The sequence below is a fragment of the Rhodnius prolixus genome, unplaced genomic scaffold, assembly GCF_049639745.1.
Source record: "Rhodnius prolixus isolate KJV_2025 unplaced genomic scaffold, Rpr scaffold_1, whole genome shotgun sequence".
Lineage (NCBI taxonomy): Eukaryota > Metazoa > Arthropoda > Insecta > Hemiptera > Reduviidae > Rhodnius > Rhodnius prolixus.
In genome coordinates this window covers 53039334-53057569 of record NW_027411581.1, presented here as the reverse complement: position 1 = coordinate 53057569, position 18236 = coordinate 53039334, and the positions used below count along the sequence as shown (strand labels likewise).

Here is an 18236-nt window from a genome sequence, read left to right as displayed (position 1 = left end):
TGTTGTTGCTACTTTTTTGCCCTCTTACATGGTGAGGATGAATTCGGGAATAATAATAATTGTAATAGTAAATTTAGATAAAGAATTAGGTTAGTGGTTGCGTACTGGAGGTAACTGGTCTCAGTCTTGTTCTCAGATCCGAATCAAAACACGTTACTAGTTACCGCGTTATTTCGCAGAGGCGTGTTACTTGCTTGGACATCAAACTGGTGGTATGTTGCTGTCGCAGGCTAGTCCTCAATGACCTATAGCGATTTCTTCTGGATCCCCAGTACTTCCCGCTGAAGCAGTCCAGAAACCTCCCAGTGCTTAATTTGGAAACACAACGACCGGCCAAGAGCTACCACTCTCCAGATTGGGATCTTCTTGGTTAGCAGAAATCTCTGGCTAGAAGCCAAACTCGATTATCTCTTCCTGCTTTGTGACACCAGCATAGCCACGGAAATAAAGGGAAAGATTCGGTTGTGGTTTTGTGGACGACAGTACGCACTTCCTTCTAGATTCTCCATAATTCCTCATTATCTTGCTGAAATACCAATAGCGTTTGGTTGAACAATTAGAATTAATTCAAGTTACCTTGTTTTTCCAGTTCAGTGAATTCTTCTATGATGATGAGCTGTTTGTTAGTAGTTGATAGCTAGTTAATAGACAAGAGAGGAAGTAATGTCATTACTGGGCGCAGGAGAAGGGTTACCAGGAAGTAATAAAGGAAGAAATCACTGCGAACCAATCAACAATGACTAAGAGCAGGGCCCTAACCCCCTCGAATAGACAAGACCGACCTCCTTTACTTACTGTGCCTTCCTTAAAAGCTTTATTTACCAGGTAGTTAGCTTTTAGTTTGACGGGATTTTCGGTTGAATGTCTTTGTTTGTATATTTATTAAGCCCCAAATCTTTTTAATGAACAATATTTATTGAATTAGTGCTAGAATTTGAAAAATACATCTTGCATACAATTATTATGGCCTTCAGAGTTTGGAATAAATGCATTTTTAATGAATAGCCAAAGAATTTTCTTGGGAAAATGTTTAAAATAAAAACTTGCAAACGTGAGTCAACCAATTAAAGAAAATCTCTAAAGCTTTTTTTTCCAGAAATCTTGGAAAAAGTGAGAAAACATGAAATTTTCAGTTGAACGATTTTCATCGTTAACGGTTTGTTAGTTTGCCGGGCGTTTCCGATACAAAATATAATGTTCAAAGTTTTTTAAGATGTAGTGTTACTGTTTAAAGTGTTCACTTAAAAATGTGAATTATTTTCTTCAAAACATTTAATTCTGTTAAAACTTCGACATCTTACATGAGCTTAGCACTTTCTCTAATAAATATTAAAAGGTTATGTATTTATTGATATTTTAATAGAGTTCTGATTTTGTGCAGCTTAATAAAGCCCTTGTTCATTAATAAGTTAATGTTCTACAAATTACAGTATGGGCTGATGAACTTGTAATAAAATGTCATAAGTTAGAAGACTATTCTATACCCTTAGGATACTGAAAATGGGGCGAAGGAAAACACATTTCGACGAGTTAATTAAAGCCTTATTTTTTATTTATTGTTACCGAGATACCGAGGAAGTATTAAACAAACAAACAAACAGATAAATAAAAGAAAACTGTAAATAAGAAAATAATATAGGTTACTCGAAGTAAAATATCGATATTTGACCAAAAGTTCAACCTTGAGAGAGTTGTTTCCAAGTGTGTAAGTTTTATTTTCTTGAATCATTGAAGCGTACTTTCTTTATCTATTATTCAATATCGCTTAAGCTGATCCCTTACCATGAAATGTTTGTCTGCTATTTCAAAGATAGAGTAAGAGGTATGGCGATGTGGAGCTACCTAGTAGACAAACATTTAATACTACATAAGAAGGCTCTTATTTATTTAGTGCTTATTGCGGTGTGTATGTATATAAACCGTAAGTACATGCTTACTGGTCCGCTGAATAAACGTTTTGCTCTATGTGTACAAACAGAATACTATTGTCATTTCCGATATGAAAAATTCAACTTAATTCTGTCAAATGAAAGGGGGCAATTTTCTGAGGTGCTTATTTACAGTTTTCGTGATTTTACTCTAAAGAAGCTTAAATTATTTTTTTCAAAGATACTCGCACTATTTATATTAGCTTAAGTGCTATAACTTTTTCTTTAAAAAATGTCCGCAGGAAAATTTACTGTTTATAGGTTTGTATTAAATTTGAGTACCTTACCTTTATTTAAGCGATTTAACATACACTCATAGTATCTGGTGTGTCCGACCTTCCAGACGAATTGCACGTTCCGCAATTTACGTAATAGAACTTTTTGCAACTTAAAATTTTTACTAAAAGAATAGCTGAATTTAATAGTGCTCAGAAAAGGTTTAGCTGAGTTGTTAGCGTAGTGGATTCCAACGCGGAGATACCGGGTTCGAATCCAGCTGCTAGCACATAAATTTTCTCTTCATAGGAATTACAGTGGAATTTCTACATTTGACTGATCAAAACTTCCTCTTAGTCATTAAGAGCAAGAAAAAGTGAGTTATATTAATTATAAATCGGCAACAAAATGTAATATCAAGTCAGCATTGTTAAATTTACCCTACTTACGTCATACCATAATCATATGTTTGACTAAAAAGCAGCTGTTTACAGTTTTATGATATCGTAATCACACAGCCGTGTATATATCTGATGACGGATACATTTTTAAAACCATATTCCAATCTTATCTGACGTCAGCCTAACCACGTCACAACAGATGCGCTCAGAGTAATAAACTAATACCTGGCTTGGCGTATTTAACGTGCTTAACCATTAATCTTGAAGTACTTCAATGATTATCAAATACTTGTGGCTGTTAATTTTAGTACTTACGTAAGTTATTAATATGAAGAAGTACTTAAGTAAGTACTTAGACATTAAAAACTATCAAGCTGCAGCTCTGTATCAATTAACAAAATTATCTACTTGAATTTAAATTATTATTTTCATTATCAACGATGAATTTAAATATATTTACTCCCAAAAAATAGAAATGCAGAAGGGATAAATTAACCAAAAAAAAAAAACTAGAAAGAGAAATTAAAAACTTTTTCTCACATATGACGTACGTATCAATCAGAAGTACCCACTTTGAGAAAGCATTTTCTTGATAATGCCTCCTACAATTATTTTTCATCAGCTTAAGCTTACTGCATACATTTAGATATGTCTATAAACTTTGTTTAAATTACAGAAAATGAGCGGAAGGGCGCATTTTGGAATTTTCTCTAACTTATCATTTCTGTGTAATGTAGAGCAGGTTATTACCTATTTTGTCGTTTATTTTATCCATCACTGGGGTTCTAAGCACATTTTCAATCTATTTCCGGGTTCGTAGAAAAATTTTGACAAAACTAGCAACTAGAAAATTGTGGAGGGAGAAATGTTATCGCTCTAGTTTTGTTTTCCATTCTTTAAGTTCCGGAACTTCATGTTTTCGCAAAACCAAAAAAAAAAATTAAAATATCCAATATCTACATATTTTTACACTCGAATATTAAGCATTAATTTTCTCGTGCTTGATAAGTAACTGTTTTCCTTTGTGTTAAATATTTGAAGTGTACTTAAATTTCTCTCCATTTTCCAACTGACAACTTTTAAAACGAATGTAAACGGATCGAAGTGATAAACAGATTTACAAGAAGAAAAATAACTATACAGACATGCATAACACACAAGTAAAGCTAGAAATGCAAACAACTAGGCGATGTAAAGTATCTGAGTGCCAAGTCTGGTTGTGAAATAAAATAAACAATTTGAAGAGAGATTCAAGAAAAGAGAAGATATTTTACAAAACACCCACTTTATTCAATACAAAAGTGTTTTGGATACTTGAAACGTAAAAAAATAATAACTCTATTGTGATCACTAACACAGTTCTCAAGGTCCTAATTCAAACATTTCCTTCAATCTCAGAATTTTAGAATCATACTTTATTGTTAAGCTACATTTTACAGTTTGCAAAACCATAGATTAAATCTACAGGCATTGGATCACTAAGGCCATTTTAGAGATAATCTTGAAAACTGAAAAAACCCTATTATCGGGTAAAGGATTTTTGGAAGACCTTGGTTTAGGAAGTGGCTATAGTTCCAAAAAACGAGTGCTAAACTTTCCTTTCACTTGAAAATAAAATTAAACGCGAGTGAGTGTACAGAGATGATTGCTTGATTGTCCGACAAAATCTGCTATCTGTAATTCTACTTGGATGCTAGACTAACTTGGAACTAAGTAAAACGATAAAAAATTAAGAACTGAACTGAATATTGACCGAAATCTACGGTGAACAAAACAAAAAAAAAATGGCAGTCTACAAAGCACTTCAACGAGCGATTTGGAACAGTACGGATCCGCTGTCGTCAGTGCTCTTTTCTACGTTTCTAACATGATACTCTTCTTCACGAATACCTCAACAAACCTTTTATTTCCAAACTAATTCACTCACGATTTGTAATCTTACATACTAACCTATGAAGACATCCTCATCCTGAAGGACTAGCCCTTTCTTCTCACTCCGAAACGGTAACCAAACGGTACTTAAAACGATGGTGACCGTATAATCTCTCAACGAGATAAATCAGGATCACAACATCTAGAGAATTATAACAATGGTTGGCATCTGTTATCATATAAGTGCTAATTAGACTACAATTCACCTTCTGTAAATAGGAGACAATTTGCAAATTGCATATAATTTAAGCAGGAAAGTAAATCAATAAAATATACAAAATTGACACAAAATACGCCAAAAAACATTTTTCCCTGATAATCTCAAAACATATAAAATACTCAATTTCTAAAATTTGATACGATTGCAAAACTACCTCTTGCTAGAAGCTAGAAGACCTTACATTATTGTCTAAACGTGAGTGGACCACACCCACAACCAGACCAGCGAGAAGTCACAGGACTAAATGGCTAAGAACAGCCAGTGGAAGCAATATCCGCCTTAATCCATTCTTATTCTCATCATGTAACTCACTTAAAGTTAGGGAGTTTTTTGCTTTTCTTACTTGCTGTTGGTAACTCTGTAAACTTTTATTTATATACGGCAAAACAGCTTACGTGGGCTACGTACTAATTTTCTTCTTCGTTTTTATTTTTTTATCTAAACCCATCTGTACAAGAAACTCTCCAAGATTTCCCTTTTATATCTAACAGACCAACTCCTTTTTAAAACTTAGTAATTTCTCTAACGTGATTGTTCTAAATCAATTTGGTTCCTCTCCTTCTACTTATTGATTGGTATTATTAAAACTGTCCGGTAGGACAGTTGTATAAGGGTTGATCATCAAAAACTGCACGAAAAAGTGTAACGTTGAAAAGCACCCAACTTTGACAATTTTTTTCTCTTTTTCTATAAAAGATAAAATTCCCAAATTTTCTTTAAATTATAGGGCAAGTCCTCCTTTATAACTGTAATTTTTTTGTCAAGACCCAGATTTAATATATTAAGAGAAAAAAGTTACTGAAAATGAGCAAAAACGGCATTTTCAAAAATTGGTCTTGTTCTTGTTGTTGTTCTTCTTGTTGTTACCTTTTTTGTAAACAACGTAGCGCCTAAACGCGTGAACCGATTTTCATGAATAAGGTGTCATTCGTTTCGGAATTTTATGTAGATGTGCCTTTTGGGGGTCTCGACGCTGTACATCAAATGGGGGAGGAGTTAGCCCCATATATGTGAGGCCCCTTCTCAAAATTATTATTACTAATAACTCTGAAAATGTTAACCCGATTTTAATAAAATTTGGCAGGATGAAAGGTTTAGGGCACTCCTACGTAACATTTAAACGACGTTCTGCTCTTACCCTTATTAGGGGGAAGTATGGTAATCGTTTCAAATTATCGAAACGTGAACCGATTTTCATGAATAAAGTGTCATTCGAATCGAAATTTTGTACAGATTTGCACTTTAAAAGTCTCGTCGCTATGACTCATAAGGAGGGGAGTTTGCCCCACCCAAGTAAGGCCTTTTCTAATACTATTATTACCAATATTTCTATTACGCTTAGTTCGATTTGGATAAAATTTACCACGAAGAAGTGGTTAAAGCTCCTCTACGTGGCTGTGAAGTGCCACCATGCTCTTACACCTACTAAGAGGAAGTACTGCAATCGTTAAAATTATCAATGAGTGAACCTATTTACATCAATGAATTCGATTCAAAATATTTGCCTTTAAGGGAGAAGTACTGTAATCGCAGTTTATTTTTCTTACTCCTCTTAAAAGGAAGTACTGAAATCGCTTTTTAATTTTGCTATTTACGTACAAATACCTTCCTATTTTATTCAAAACGCTTTCTCTAAAAAATTGTTATTGAGGATGGTTTGGGGGACCGCAACTATAATCATTCTTTAAAAAGATCGCTCCAGTGGTAGTTACGGTTCGGACTTAACACCTTTTTAGGTTATAATGGTAGAATTTATTATTCCAAATTTTAATAAAATCTGTAAAGCAGATATGTAACTTTGCAAAACAGACAAAAAGGAAAATCTATCCAAAAAGTCCAAAAATCTCCTTAACAAAAACTTACAGTTTAAAATGTTAAGTATAAGGGTTGATTAAACGCCAAAAGGTACACAAATCAGCAAGTACCCAACATTTCATTAATACTTCATTAATATTTAAGTAATTTTACTGCATTAAATTTCATTAATATTTTTTTGAATTTATTAGAGGTCACAGACCCTTATGCTGGCCAGTTCATTCATAATTTTTTTTTTTATTGATTTAAATCGCGTCAACATCTGAGGTTATTGGCGCCCGGAGTTTTTTTCAGTGCACTGCCGGCCTCCAGACAGTGTTCTCTCGTTACAGACAACACTGTCCATCACCGGCCAGTGAGCTGTAAGAAGCTCTTAGGAAGAGAAAATCTAAGGGACAGCAGCTGGATTCGAACCCGGAACCTCCACGTGGGAATCCAATACGCTAACCGCATAGCTAATCCCTTCCCTTAGTTCATTCATAATATTTTATTTTTTGTTATAATTATGATAAAATGTATATTATGTCTTCGTAATTAAATAGGTACTTTATTATAGCTTTATTCCAAATTATTCTTCTGATTTATCTTTATTAGGCCCTTTATTCTGAGTAGTCACATATACATGCATGTTAAAATAGAAAAAGACAAAGTTAGAGTCGGCTACTGTTTAAATTTGAATCACGGATTTAAAACAATATTTCAGTCTAGAATTCTTCTTACCGAAGTATTTGTGAGTACAAATAACGCATAGGTAATATCCAGTAAATTATTCAACAATAATTATTCATTTCTCAATTGTAATTTAATGTAGTCCCTCTAATTTTACTTATAGTAGGTAAAATACTGGTATAATTAGCTGTCATAAAAATATGCATATCTTATATTCCAAATATATAACACTGCGGTAAGAATACCTAGATTGAGAATTGAAGAAAACTATATTATTTGCGATAAAGCCAGATTAATTATTACCTATTATTAAAAACGCTTGACTAAATAAAGTAACAATTGCTTTAATCGAATTACGAACTTAAACCGAAGATTTTTATTTAAAAATAAAAATAAATAAATAAAATAAACAAAATCATTGATGAATGTTGGTGCAAGCATTTTTGAAAAAAGTTTTTGAATTTTTTAACCTCATATTTTTTTTATAAAGTTTTTTTTTTTAACCTGTGATTAATAGTTTGTTGATTAGATATTACAGTCAATCTAAGAAATAGTGTTCTATTTGAACAAATATTTTGTAGACGAAAATGGCCAGCATAAGGGTCTGTGACCTCTAATAAATTCAAAAAAATATTAATGAAATTTAATGCAGTAAAATTACTTAAATATTAATGAAGTATTAATGAAATGTTGGGTACTTGCTGATTTGTGTACCTTTTGGCGTTTAATCAACCCTTATACTTAACATTTTAAACTGTAAGTTTTTGTTAAGGAGATTTATTCTTTAGGAAATATTAGGGCACTTTCTTACAACTTGCCAGTGTCCATCCTTGGGAATCCCGAGAGATGCAACTACGCCCGAGTGCGAAGCTTGTCGAATGGGATGGAAAGGAAATTAAGGATGATTGTGACTCCTCAGTAAAAGTCTATTTAATTGATCAGTAATTAAATCAATATTACTATAAAATCTTGTTACTATTACCGGTATTAGACTGTAAAAAATGATAAAAAAGAAGAAGGTGATAAGTCAATCTATGGCTCGGCATTTTTTTTACATTCCTTCCCAACTCATAGCAATATTACTCTGAGTATCCAATCTCACAGAGTGACCCGAGGGACACTTTACTAAATAACCGGCATCTATTTTCTCTATACATATCAGTCCCCATTACTTCTTCCACTCTCTTTATCATGGGTAACTGATGTACTTTATTGACAAGAAATTTACATTTTTATTAAAGTTATTCATTTCTTAATTAATTGCTTTTTTTAAATCGCAATAAATCTCTTTCTTTTTTTTTTTTGCATTCTGAAACAAAAATTGCTAAAACACGTTCTTATTTCACAATGGAGAAAAGACACGATAAAAATTAATGGAAATTGGCCAAATAGGGGCCATTATACAACTAAAGCCTAAGTTCCGGGGGTTCCCAGGACGGAACATGGCGACATGAGTCTTATATTTATAAACATAGAATCAAAGAGAGAGAGAGAGATAAATCTTAAAATCGTTAACACTGTTTCATTCTTTAGAGCAGATTTTTCGTATTTATTTATTTTTAATAAAACTCGGCGCCACGGTAGCCGAGCGGTTAGAGGCGTGACCTGTAAAGCTAATATGTATTGGGGTACTGGGTTCGATTCCAAGTTTAGGCCTTGGATTTTATTTAATGTTAAATATGAGAACTATAAAGATGTTTGCTAGTCGCCTCCGTCCACGATACCTAATTGGACACCTAGTTGGACGCAAAGCCCGTCTGAAATAATAGGCAATACTTTACTTTTTTTTATTTTTAATTTTTAACTCCTTGCGGCTAGGTGGGTTAAAAACTGTCCCACCTTTTGCTTAGCTTTTGCTGCATGGTGGGAAATATTTTAACCCACCTCGAAAAGTTGAAGTTATTCATACATACAGCTTAATATGTTATTTAAAGTTTTTCATGCAGTTGGCAGTGCTATGCACCAATGGTAAATGCGAAAATAAGTGAAATAATTTTTATATTTATTATAAACTTGACCGATAGTAAAAAATGGTGGCACCGCATACTGTTCTATTATTTGGATGCAGCTGTTGTTAATTCATATATTGTTAATAAAAAATTGGGTCAAAACATGGAACTTAAACATTTCAAGGAACAGTGCGCTGAAGGACAGTGCTGTACTATCTGCAACTTGGTAAAAAGTTGTGTTTGAATGAGCATATTTAAAGCATTAGTTGCATAGTGGTATTATACAATACCAGTGTCCCACACTAAAAAAGGACTTCTGAAATGTTATTAATTTTTTCTTTTCTTTTTTTCTTATTTTGAGAGTAATGATTATTTGAGAGGGATGATTACATGTGTAAAATAATGGAAATGGATGTTTATTTCCATTTTTTTATAATAAAAGAAATTCTGTGCAACTAGGGCTTTTATTTTCTTTAAAATCGTCTGCCTCAAAGAGTTAATAGCTTCTAGTGTTGTCTACTTCCTTTTAGAGTAGATCTAGTAAAAGAATTACGTTAAGTTTCCCTATAAGGTTAAAGTTTTACAAACTATGAAATTTGTAGAGTTAAAAGTGATTCAAATATTCGCATTTTGAAGTAAATGTTTAAGAGAAAATCGAGTGTACGGCAGATACGTAAAGTAGCAAACTTGTACTTACTTCTTTACAAGAATTCTTGTCAGAAAAACTTCGATATTGCATTCCAAAGCGTTTAACCAATGACTTGAAGCTGTGAAATCAAAATTAGAATAATTATTCTAACAAAAATCTGAAACATACTTCGTTTAAAAGAACGGACTTATACCACTAGGAATGCTCAAAAGTTTATCTGATTGCCCATTTATTCTAGGATAAACCAAACAACACATTTCATTGGCTGTCAATGTGATGAGGTCATCATCATCTTTTGCGTCAGATATAATGTGGAAAAACTCCAAGTTCATTCATGAAGATATGAAGAGGGTGAATAAAAAAAATGTTAGGAGTTAAGAATGCGAAAATAAATGATGAGCATGAAGGCGAAAAGGAATTCGTTCTAAACATTCTTGACAAGAAAGGCGTGGAATGGTCTGGGCAGACCTCTTAAGGCCAAATGAACTTAAGGGAAATTGTTGACCTACCTTACTTGTATTTTCTCTCACTTTGATAACCGCTTTTTCTTTCATATACTTTCACTTGAAATTACTTAAGAGAAAATGTTCGATCGGACAGACATTCCTAATGGAGTTTTCAACCTAAAATACATATTTTGGAGTTTTTCTGCGACTGAATAATTAGGCAATCGTTCAGTAGTGACCAAAGACGTGTAGTAGAAAGGAAAAGCCAACTTACCTTTAGTAACAAATAAATTTAAATCAACAAATTTAGCTCAGTTAGTACAAAATTTAACCGAAGAATCTGATTATTGCAGATTGAGCAGAAAAAAATTGATAGTTCTACTCCTCATTTACAACAAAACTATTTAAACCATAGTTCGATTCTCAACCATTGTCGGAAAAACAACTAATTTATTAATATTTCTTTTGCTTCCAGACTCTGTTTTACTAAGCTAAGAAAAGAATTGCAATCATGTCTTTTTAAAATCAAATAATCAAGTGAAATATCAGTTTTGTGGTGCCCCCTCAGTACAAAAAGTGGTTTTTAGAAATCGGTGAGCGGACAAAATATCACAAAATCGATAATTATCGATAAATATCAATAATCGACTCTACCTATACTTAGCTAACCAGAATCTATCCGTTCCGTTTTAAAAAAACATTTTCCGTTCATTTCACAATTTCTCGACAAATTGCTTCAAATGGCCCACAGATGTTCACAATTTCTCGACAAATTGCTTCAAATGGCCCACAGATGTTCACAATTTTGTTTTAAAAAAATTTCGCCAGTAAAGTTTGATTAGGAGCACGTCTGAGAGAGAGGGATGGATAGATTTCCGTCTTAAGGATAAAATTGTCCTTCTTCCTTAGAGAGAAGTTCTGCCATAAGAGTTAGCTCTAATGAGCTACTAGAAAGTAGACATTTTTTTTTAGTAAACGTAGAAAAACTGCGTTAAACTTATTTGAACTAAACCTTATTGATGGCTTGAATAATAAACACAAAAATGAGTTACAACCTACTTTCCGCAGTAGTTCTGGTTTCTCAGTCTACAAAACGCATGCGCAACGTCTCCCTAAATGATGAACAACATGAATGAATGAAATGTTCATTCTACAACTTGTATTCACACAAACGCGCACGAACACTGAATGCGCTCATATGTGAGAACGGTTGGCTATTTCCATTCCAGCCTTATGTCTGGAAGCACCAAATTAGCTACATTCATTATTCACCTAGTTATTATCTTTTTCTCACCATTCTGGATGCTGCGCTCATCTTTGTTATCTCTTATTTCTCTGTGGTATTTGAGTTATAAAAATTTTGATACTTGCATTTTTATAAAAGTTTTAATATTTGATCTTAATGATAAGAGAAACTGGTGGAATTTGTTATTACCTACGGAATTGGAACTGGCCAGTTTCATTTAGTCATAAGCCTACGACCTAGGGACTAGGTTATCTTTAGTTTTTGCGTAATTAAAATTGCACATTGGTTTTGATTAATAATTTAAACTGGATTCAAAAATTATTTAATTAGAACCAATGCTGAATTTAAAATTAATCAGTATAAGCCTCTGAAGATGACCTAATTTCTAAAGTAGAAAACTTGACAAAAATAATAAAAATTTAGCTTGAAATTGGCACAAAACTTGTTTCCTTTTTTGGATGAACCAGCCTCCAAAATAAGAAGATGAATACTTACCTTGTCTTTTGAGGGGACTTCCCTAGGGATGAATGAATGATGAGAACTTTTGAGATTCTTGTGACTCCCGAAGATCATGGTAAAAAAAAGAATAATTTTCGGATTGCTTTTCGGTAAAAAGTAGAGCACAATTCTTGCAAATTAAAGAGATTTTATGCAACTCAGATATAAACAAATCAGGTGCTCTGCAAATGATGGTTTTCCTTTAAGAACAATACCTTCTTATTCAGGATACTCAACCAGTCCTCAAATACAATTTAGTTAACGGCAAAAGTACGAATTTGATTTTTAAGAAAATTGGGAAAATTCATCAATTTTAATGAACAATTCTAAAAAACATTCGTGGAGAAAATTCTGACAACAAAAGAAAGCTAAATATTGATGTTGGCACAAAATACGTATTAATTTTATGCTATGGGTGTTCTTAATACGCCATTACTGCGTAAACCATTTTTGTGTACATTCGTCATCGACATATAATGCAAACTGTGGGCGGGCGTGAAATAAGACATCTCGTTTATGTTCATCATATATTCCGATAGAAATATAAACAAATTATTCTTTCTTTTGCGATGCATAATCGAGGAATTTGAAATAGAGTAACTCTGCAATGCAGTAAGTCCTCTTTTTTATTATAAATTTATCTCCATGATCTCAGACACTGTTCCTCACACAGACACAAACACTATGTTACTCTTACGCTCGTAAAGAGAAGTACCGTGTCAAATTCTCTATCAACTATATAAAAATAAACAAATTTGTAATAGTTTAAATATTTAAATAGATATTTATTAATATCTTTAATAGGTATCGAGTCGAATTTGAGAAGTTTTGATTTTGGGTAATTTCATAAGTATTTTAAGATGTTCTCCAATATAAATCTACAAATTTGGTAACTTACGATATTAAATTTTCGAGAAAAATAGAATTGGGAGAAACAAGTTAACAGATGACTTTCGTATTATAAATGTTCACAAAAAAAAAAAAAAATACATTTAAATTATACTAAAAACAAGTAAGTCAATATATTTAGCTCGGTTTTTAAAAAATCTGAGCGGAGAATTTAGGATTTTGTGAGGGAAGCATGTTATTATTGATATCCCAGAAGAACTCTAAACGTAACATTCCTTCTGAGAATGTTTTAAAAACTATTCGATAGAAGTGGCATTTTAGTTGAATCGATTAATTCCAAATTGGGTATTCTACTTGCAGGTTTAATTCATATTGCACTATCAGGAGACTGAAATGACACTATACAGCGAACTGCATCTTTTTTCCAAAAGTGCCCTTAAAAAATTTTTTTGTTTGTTTTTGTTTTAATTTGACTGTACTTAAAAGACTCTTAGACGATAGATAGATCAAAACTCTCTCTGGACAACAAAAGACTGATTTACACTTCTATTTTGAAACCCAACTGGGCGTATGGAATAGAGCTGTGGAGTTCAACCAAACGCTCCAATCTCCCAATCACTACAATTTAAAATACTTCGAACTATCGTAAACGCGCCATTTTATATCCCCAACCTGACTGTACACACTGACCTTAGATTAGATTAGATTAAATTAGAGTGGCCTCAAGGCCTGCGCCACCGCGACCCCTATGGATCTATTGTGGCTCCCCGGCTTTAGAGCTCACCCTCCAGACCCGTCCGTTTAATCAGACTCTTAATTCTGGAGAGTGGCTCCTGGGTAAAGCTCTCAGGCCTTGGTTTTTCCTCCCCGAGAAGTAACATCCTTAGCCATACGAGCCCCTCACACTGACACAACACGTGCAGTGCCGTTTCTTCCTCTTCCTGACAGAACCTACAAAGGCTGTCATCTGCCAGGCCCATGCGATGCATGTGCTTTCTGAGCCTGCAGTGGCCCGTTAATAGGCCTACAATTATCCTTATAGCCCCACGGCCTTGACGGATTAATTCTGCGGTCAGCCTCGGCGAATAGCCTCTGATGAACTCCTTCGCCTGTCGTAGCCCAGTGGTGGCAAGCCACCACTCCTGAGCACACTGACCTTAACATTCCTTTTGTCACCCAAGTTGCTAAAACACGATACAGAAAACTCCACTTCAGCATACAATCTCATATAAATCCTCTAGCTCAAAATCTTTCTTCTAGAACTCTTCCTGACAACCCGACAAGACGTCTTAAAAGACAGTGATCTCGTTATCTCCTCTCAAGTGAAGAGTGTGACTAACCATATAATGTTTTGGAGTTACCACTGGGTAACTTCTCCACTCGTTACCTTATCATTTATTACTCTATTGTATCATTGTTACTAATAGCGCTAACGCGCTGATTGTAGCACAATAAACGCAAAAAAAATAAATAAAAATTGACTGTGATCCAGATGGCAGGTAGCAGATTACCCTATCTTACTTATCTACTCCAAATTTATGGTGCAAACAATACACTGCAATATAATTACAACCAGCAAATTTCAATTGGAATTGTAATAATAATTGGTTAGAAGAAGTCGAGCGAGTGTTCACACCAAATACTTAAATAACAATAAAGTCAGAGTAATGGATTTGAACAAGAACCCAGCCTCTGTGATGATGTCCCCTGTTGGTCATGTTAACAGTAAGCTCTTATTAAATTGAATTATACCGGATGTAACCGAAGTAATAATTCTGTCGGACAACCACTCAGTAAGGGATTTCATTAAAGTTGTCCGCCAAACTGCCCCCCAGAGAGATACATACCCAATTCTCGTGTCCAAGTCCGTTAACTCATCTCACTGGGTTTTAAATTCTTAATTTTCTGATGATTCACTCTGGAGATGATAATCCTTATAATCCGCTGATTTTCTTTTAATTTTGCTGCTCTTTAAATTGTGTTAGTGATGGTAAAAGATTGTGTTTTTGATACTGTCCGGTTGGTGACTGTGTTTGATCAGGAGGTTTGCGGAAGCGGAGTCTGTTTTGTTGTATTCGTACGGACGGATGTTTCCTTGGTATCAGTCTTTGATTTTTCTTCCGCATTAAACAATATAAACACTACTTCTTAAAGGACAAACGTTTATGAAGTCCGCTGGTGACATGAGTTTTTTTTAGTTTCGGTTTGTTCACTTATTCTGCTTCCTAAACATGGTTTTGAGACCTACATATCGTACTTGTAGTAGGTATACACTCGAATTTGTATTTTTACAACTATTGAATTACCCTTCAAAGAAGCTGATATATGTATATTGGTAACTTTATTAGAAGTAATGAAATGAAAAACAAAGAATGTTAATTTTTAACTTGTAAAAAAAAGAAAACCATTTGGGAAACAAAAACGCTAATTTGGAATTTATGGACGCTAAAAAAAATATCAAAGAATACATTAAAAAGGTTTAGATATCAATCACAAGAAACAATTGGAGGAAACCATGAGTGCTAATTTGAAACAAACATCCATTAAAAAGAACAGATTGAAGAATAATGTATTAGACAGAAATCCATGCCAGAAAACAATATGGAAAAACAATAAATGCTTATTTTGAACTTATAGCCAGTTAAAAAGAAAATATTAAAGAAAAGAATACATTTCAAAAGAATAGAAATCCATTTGAAAAAAGTAGGGAAACAAAGAACATTAAATTCCAATTTATATTCTATTAAAGAGAAAATATTAGAGAATACATCACAACGGTTTAAAAATCAGTTAAAATATATATATATATATGGAACTTTTGGTTGATTAAAATTATCCTTAAAAAAAGATACATAAATAACGTTTGGAAATAAATGGAAACAAAGAAAGTTCTAATTTTTAACCTGTTGTCGATTAAAAAGCAAATATTAAAGAATACATTAAGGTTTAGAAATCATTTCCAAAAACTACATAGGAAAACTAAGAATGCTAATTATGAACTTACAGTCGATTAAAAGAATAATATTGAAGAATACATCAAAAAGACATAAATCAATTTTAAAAAATAACCTGGGTATACCATGAATGCTAATTTTGAACTTTATAGTGGATTAAAAAGAAAATATTAAAAACAGTAAATCAAAAAGGTTTAGGTATCAATACCGAAAAACAATTTGGTGGTAAGCATGAATACTAATTTTTAACTTGTAATCCATTAAAGAGAACAGATTAAAGTAGATATTAAACAGCATTAGAAATCCAAGTCGGCACTGCCTACTCTTCAGAGGTAGAGGCAAAAATAATCTATTTCATGAGTAAATATAAAACAAAAAGAAATCTTCAAGCCACATTAAATGCACCGATGGTTTTCATCAAATTCATTAACCCTGAGACCCTGTTATACGCAGTTTATTAAGTCAATACGAGTTTTTTTTGTTACTTAGATAAAGATAATGTTGGAATAAGTGTAAATTTTTTCAAGCAGTATATAATTTATGCTTTGGATCGAAGTTAAACCAAGCCATTTCCAAAACCTTATTGTCGGAGCCCCCTTTTGGTGACTAAACTTAATTTCAAATTTGTGAAGCCCACTTTGTTGTACTTTGGGACCTCTCTAAACGTGTATGTTTGTAAAAGCGCAATATGGGAAATTATTACGATTGCGACAGTTCTTCAGGGAGGTATTAAAATAGAATTAACTAAATAAAACAAAATGAAATACACTACAAATACTGTAAAAACAGTGGAAGAATTGAGAGGACGATTATTAGAATTTGTAGTCTTAGACCCCTCTTTAGATCGGCATTCTGCCCTCCGTGTAGTTGTACTACCCTTATATATATCTCTTCAGAAATTTGGCAACTCTCCAGCGAGTCTGTTTACCAGGAAGATTGTACTACAAGCGCTCATTCTGGTCACTGCAAACACATACACACTCACACACACACACACACACACACATATGGAGCTCTCAGATAATATTTTTTGTACGTTACGTGAACGTTCTGGGATATTTGATTTCGTCGGAGGTTTTCATGTCTCTCTCAATCATATAATTCTTGCAATTTATGTGCCGGAAATAAACATCGTGCAAGCGACCATTTTTGTTCCGTTATTTTTCCAAAACTGTTATGGTTTTCAGTAATAAAACCGTTTTACTTCCAAGGAGGACCAAACTATATACTATTTATTAAATAATAGGAAGATTATTATTAAATCTAAGCAATTGTTTGACAAACTAAAAAGCAAAATTAATAATAAATTAACCAAGTTCATGAGGCTTGCGATCTTTGTTCAGCAGTCCGTTTCCAAATTCAAATCCTACTGAATTTGATTGTAATCTTCCACCCGCTTCTAAAGATTAAATATTACTCTTATCTATGCTTCTTAAAAGAAAGTATTGCGACATAGTACACTTTTTATTTTCACCCGCTTTGTACGAAAAGTAGTTTTTATAGACTGGTCGGCAGATTTATGTGTTTGTGTCGCTTTGCTGTTTGAATGTCTGTCTATTAATGTATTCGGTCAGCATTAATGAAAACGAAAATCTTTTCGTATTTCTTGTTCGTCTCCTTTGATTTTCTTTTATCTTCGTATTCTCGATGAAAACATACTGTTTTAAAACTTTTATATTGTATACAAAACGTTTTTGCTTGGAAACACACCATTCCGCGTGGTTTACTTTTTTAAATTATGAGGAACTTATCTCTGGAGTGATAGAGTAGGTTTTCATTACCTGCTGCAAAGCGGAGATTTCTATTTTCTTTTATCCCTCTTTTCTATTCTTCTATTCCTTGATTTCCTCTTCTATCCTTTCTTTTATTCCGCTCTTTAATTATCGATTCTACATAAAAATGCGATGCCTGAAATCTAAAGGATTTGCTGTTTTCAAATTTACAATGATAAACCTCTAGAAAAGCGTAATACTTAGTTTTTATGTTTTTTACCTCATGAAATTAGGGCTCAATTGAAGATCTTAGTATTAAATTTCACGTCAATGTTATGAATTACTTTTTCCCAGCTAACCCGAATAATACCGATTTTGAAATACCGATTATGAATTACCGAAACTTCGTTGAATTAGAAACCACAAATTTTTTTAAGTTATTCTCTAAAATAACTTGAGCGATTTCCTTAAAAACTCAAATTTTAAGGAGAACAGGTATACAGTCTGTTTAAGCACCTTTAAGTCATTATTTTCCCTTCCACTTCAAGATGAAAGTTATTTAGTTTGTGCTTCTCTTTCCGCTCTGGACCTTTCAGTCAGTATCAAATCTAAATCAAAGCTGGATATCTGGCAATGTTCATACAAAAATGGGATTCCAGTATACTTGCCTTTTGTACAAATGCGGTAGTCGAGCCCGTTGTATTACATTAGTCGTTCTAGGCAGGTCCGTTGTTAAGAGGTAACCCTTTTTT

General features: G+C 33.2%; 1 protein-coding gene across 4 annotated transcripts in view; it reads right to left on the bottom strand.

The window, feature by feature from the left end:
* Nucleotides 1–18236, bottom strand: part of Shab (potassium voltage-gated channel shaker cognate b) — a 103967-nt gene that overhangs the window by 77546 nt on the left and 8185 nt on the right. For 3 of the 4 annotated variants that reach the window (XM_074119185.1, XM_074119167.1, XM_074119177.1), the window contains exon 2: nucleotides 9828–9897. The exons of the other annotated variant lie outside the window; for it this stretch is intronic. In XM_074119185.1, the coding sequence (XP_073975286.1) occupies nucleotides 9828–9869 (42 nt within the window). In that variant the 5' untranslated portion in view covers nucleotides 9870–9897. The remainder of the gene's footprint in view (nucleotides 1–9827; nucleotides 9898–18236) is intronic. 4 annotated transcript variants of the gene reach the window in all.